Genomic DNA, 5,093 nt, shown 5'->3' on the forward strand with positions numbered 1-5,093 from the left:
ACCTCTCGGTTGAGTACTGCGGCCCCACTACAGCTCTCTTACATCTCAGGGATTGCCCCCTTAATGCACTGCTCCAATATAAAGAACAAACATACAAGCTCCACTCTTTTGTATATTGAACGATTCAGGAGTTGATATTTCCTCACTAAACTTACCCCAACGAACCACTCGTCTATCCCATAGAGCCTAGGAATCCTCACACACTCCGCGTTGGTCATTTATTTAGTCAATCAACTGCTATGCATCTAGGTTTTATACCATGTGGCATGCAAAATGTAAAAATGTATGACCATTGTGCGAAAGCATTTTATGATTAGAAATCAGCCACGTGGTGTGCAAAACAATCCTTTAACGATTTCCGATCTTCTCGTTGTTGCTACGTTGCTAGAGGCTAGCACTGAGTTTCCTCGTGCTACTAGTCTCCTTAAACTTAAATTTTTATCAGCCTATATGTTGTGCATGAACCAAATTCATAAAAAATTTATGTATTTCTAGCAATCTCTCACTTTTACAATCTCTTTCCCCCTAACCGTTTAGGTTTTGCAACGTTGCATAAGTGTAGGGTTCACTTTTATGTCATTTTTCATATGGAAAGCGATAAAAACGCACTGAAACATAAAAACAAGATTAAACTGGGTCTTAATCCTGATGCCTCAGCCTTGTTAAAAATTCAAAAATATTAATCTTTTTTTTTTTAATTTTAAAGCACAAAAATCTATTTTTTCTTTTTTTTTCTTTTTTCCTATTTATCTATTCATGAAAATAGGGTATTTTTTGATCTATGATTCTTGACTGATTATGACAGCTGAAAGATAGTTTTTATCAAAATTTTATCCCATGTAAATTTCGTTTCCCCACTCGAAACCAACAAAATCTTCATTTTCTCTCTAAAAATGTGCTTTTCGGGTTTGAATTTGATTATTATCATCATATATAATTACGGGTTCTACATTTTTCCATGTACCATATGAATTCCATTTAGACCATCAAGCAACAAAAACAAGCAAATTTTCTTTATAAAAATGAAGCATAGGATCTTGTAGGGATTGTCCCATTTGGGCTCAAGTTTTCCTAGAAATAGTTCTCTACGTGCATCATAATATAGAACTAATTGTCCCTTCTTAAATGTATATTTCTTCACTTTTTGATCATGCAACTGCTTCATCCGACACTTAGCCACTTCCTGGTGCAATAGACTCTGCAATTTGAGGGCCAGAGTCGTAAAGCACTCGAAGAGGACATCCTTATCACCCAAAGAATGATTGATTGCAAATCTTATGGTTGGAAACTCAATCTCTAAGGGCAAAACACACTCCTCCCCATAGACGCTTGAATGGGGTGTGACTAGTGGATCATTTAAACATTGGATCACTCCATTCAAATAGATAGCTAAAGGATAATAGATTCATTAGTGGCAATGTTCCTTCTGCTAGGGTATTTATGAACCTTGATCTTTTCAGGGTCAGTTGCGATTCCTATTGAACTGACCACATGACCTAACAATATCCCATAAGGCACCCCAAAGATGCACTTCCATGGGTTAAGAGCTATGCAAAATTGTCTGCACTGCTCAAAACACTTCCACAAAATAATCAGCTACCTTTCTCTTATGGTGAGGTCATTGATAAATACTTTCAACTCCTCTGGGGAGATGTCACCAGAGATCTTGTCTATTGTTCATTGCCATGAACCAGATGCATTGAATAGACCAAATGCCATCATCAGGAGTGACAAAGGAGCTTCTCACAAGCTATAACCAGCCAACAAACCTGTTTTACAAGCTGTAAATAAGTCCAGAACTGAGCATTCAATGCTCATAACCATTCATTGACCATCCCACAATTATGTGGCATCATCCAAGCATTAATGGCCAACAAATTGACAAGATTCAGTGAGCCCAAACTATCAAGTACAAGCTGTCACAAGCTTTATGACAACACCCTGCTTGTCATATACATTCAATAGATGCACTTCATTTCACTCTCAAGATGCTCATGTATATAATATTGATATTGTGCTCTCTGCCAAGCATCCACTGATGTTTGAGTATGCCAATGCCAATCATTTGATGGCTGAAAACTCCTGACAATTTCAGGCAAAAACAGGCGCAATTTATCTGCAGTTCCCGCTGATTTCAGGAATGGCTGATCAGGTGTGCTTCTCATGTACATTGTGAGCACTTCATTGAGCACTGAAGAGTGCTTGATAAGGTCCATAATGTAGGCTAAGTCCCCACCAAAAAACAAGGCACAAGATGCTTGCCTTCCTAACTATGGTTCATCATCCCCCACATGACAGAGATTGCAAGCGCAGATTTGAGAGTATCACACTGATATGCTGATGTCAATGCTGGTCACAATGAGCCCATCCAAAAGCTCCAATACATGCCAATAGGTCCACCTCGAATGCCTCGATACGGAGTTCTCCGGCTCTGATACCATGTTCAAGGAGAGAGGAAGAGACAGACAAAGGGTAGGAGCTACTAACTAAGAGCAGTGTTGACTCTGAATCATTATTCATTCATTCTGTGTAACACTCGCTAAAATCTAAGTCACACCATACAAAAGATAAGAGAGGTGACAACTGACCAAACACAGATCAACTCATTATTATGGCACACATGTCAGCAGCTAGCTACAGTTGTACAACTAGGTCGTCATAAGTATTGAGCTTAAATCTCAACATTTTCTAGGAACATCAATATTTCCTTTAATCATAGTAGTGATAGAATGTGGTCTCTTGAACATGTGATTCATAAATCCATAATACTTCTCTCCCTCTTGGACATATACATGGACTTGTGGATAGTAGAGAATCATTAACGGAAATATGGACTTGTAAGGAAGAGATAGGGAGAGAATTAGGCTTTCTACTTGATCAATATGTGGGCCTAAATACTATAATGATACCAAAGATGGTGTTCTCCACAAAATGAGATGACTTTTAAATTAAAAATCACAAAAAATAACCTCTCATTTTGATTTATAGGTATATCTAGAAACATTGGCCCTTTAACTTAGTGGTAAGAACTTGGGGCTATCTCTGGGAGGTTGTGGGTTCCACTCCCACATGCAATGGCAACTCTTTATGGCTTTGAAGGACCATTGAGTTCACACATCAGCATCTCCATTATACCTTCCACAAGGCAATAAGGGCTATATATTGCATATCATTCTAGTTCCCTGATATGTGGGAAGCAAATGATATGTCAACCTTTTCGGGACACACTAAGTCTTATTTAAAGCAAGAGGGGCTACATTGCATATCATCCATGCTATGACCTTAGGTTATCTAACACCCTTGTCTATCACATGACAGACAGGATGACATCAACAAACTGCCACATTCTTATGACTATGATTGTGTCAATCTTCCGACATTTTTTCCCTGCAATCAAGGTCAACCATGGACTGCAAGTATCCCTTGGATGTAGACTGTAGAATCATTCACTTTCCCCAAAATAATTGAATAAAATGCAATTTTCATCCAATAAAGAGAACTTTGAGAATCTGTATACTCTTTCTAAAGCCATCAGTTGATTACACCTGATCTGCAGCCTTGTCCAGGCTGCAGGGAATGGTCATCTTACTCCGTATTCTAAAATTGTACACTATAGAGTACCTGGGGATCCCAAATCAGATGCAAGATTCCCCCAAACAAGACATCTTGCACAGTTGATGAGTTTGAAGAAAGCAAATACCTGCTCTTCGATACCTGACAACTTTCCATCGAGATCGTTCTGGGTTTTGGTAAGTTGCCCAGTGATTTCCTCAACAAGGATAATGTCATGTCTCCTATCCCAGCTCCTTCTCACCAGGCTTTTGTTACTTTGCAAATGCTTATGCAAGCCCTCAGATTCAGATCTCACAGTTCGTGACTGTTCCTCGAGTGCAGTGTATTCACTTGTCAGCGTGTCTAAAAGCTTTTGCTGCTTCTTCAGATGCCCCATTCCCAAAACTCTGTCCCACACAGGCTCTTTCTTCTCTGTGCAGTCACTTTTGTCATGTCCAGAAGAAAACCTATCCTTGAACCTGACCTTGATCCCATGCAGAGGCCTCCTGAGCCTTACCCTTTTTCTCTTACTGAGGGCGTTCTTCTTATCCTTCACTTCACCTTCTTTAGCAGCCCTGCAGCTTTTCCGAACCCGATCAAGGGCACCTCTCAATGAATCTGGAAAGGTGTCCTGGCCATTCACCAAATTGAACAGAGACTCAATTTGCTGCTCATGCATGTTAGAGCCATGCTCATCCACCAGAAGCGGCGCGAGGTCACGGAGGGCCTGGCTCAATTTGACAGAGTCATACTTGGTCTGCAAGACATACAGGAAGAGGGAGCCACATACGATGGATGCCTCGTAGCTAGTCTTGAGGAAGGCGAAACAAAGGGCAGTCAACCGATCATCAGATGATGGCTGTTGCGGGTATTGATACAGACGCTCCCGGTCTAGCACCGTGCTCTGCTTAAGCTCCAAGAAGTAATCTGCGATCTCGGCAGGGGACTTGCCGCAATGCTGGCCCTGGCTTAAAAGGCGCTCTGCTTTCTCCTGGATGGCCTTGAAGGAAGGGGAGTTCCAGCCATAACTGGGGGAGGCGTCTGTGTTTGCTGAAGCAGAGTCATGAGAGTCTGAGAGAATTACAAAAGCAGGCTGTCACAAGCAAAGAGAGGTATGGGGCTGCAAACCTGGAGCTTGCGTTGTGGCACGTTCCATTGTTGACGGAGGAGACTCGTGGGCGTCCAAGAAGGGGTTTCAAGATCATGTGGACAACATGGTCCACCAATTGATAAACTAGATCAGAATAGGAGATCCGGTCGCAAGGAGACCAGGTCGCATTATCAAAGTTGACTGTTGAACATAAAATGTGTTTTTTTCTAATTGCGAGTCGTTTATAAAATCCAATGTAGGTAAGATATTTAGCTCGTGGTTGTCGAAAAACCAACAATTTTGTTGAAGATTATTAAATTTTTCATTGTAGTTTTAAAAATAACGAATTAACTTGAAATTCAAAAATTATTAAGCTATGAATAATCTAGAAAGTAAAGACACTATACTTATTTATTCAAAGTCAAGGATTGTATAATAGATCTCGTACAAA

General features: G+C 40.4%; 1 protein-coding gene across 2 annotated transcripts; it reads right to left on the reverse strand.

The window, feature by feature from the left end:
* Positions 1-3,479: 3,479 nt before the first annotated feature.
* Positions 3,480-4,826, reverse strand: LOC148026502 (uncharacterized). Of its 2 annotated transcripts, none has more exons than XM_087690946.1 (2): positions 4,681-4,826; positions 3,480-4,593 (listed from the first exon to the last, which is right to left on the reverse strand). In XM_087690946.1, exons 1-2 carry the CDS (start codon positions 4,706-4,708, stop codon positions 3,611-3,613), a joined length of 1,011 nt encoding a protein of 336 aa, XP_087547072.1. In that variant the 5' UTR covers positions 4,709-4,826; the 3' UTR covers positions 3,480-3,610. The 2 variants fall into 2 exon arrangements, with proteins under 2 accessions (XP_087547072.1, XP_087547071.1); XM_087690945.1 differs by having other exon boundaries at positions 3,480-4,602; positions 4,681-4,790.
* Positions 4,827-5,093: the final 267 nt, after the last annotated feature.

The sequence above is a fragment of the Lygodium microphyllum genome, chromosome 13 (genome assembly GCF_053477565.2).
Source record: "Lygodium microphyllum isolate KBCC chromosome 13, Lygodium_microphyllum_v1.1.10, whole genome shotgun sequence".
Classification (NCBI taxonomy): Eukaryota; Viridiplantae; Streptophyta; class Polypodiopsida; order Schizaeales; family Lygodiaceae; genus Lygodium; species Lygodium microphyllum.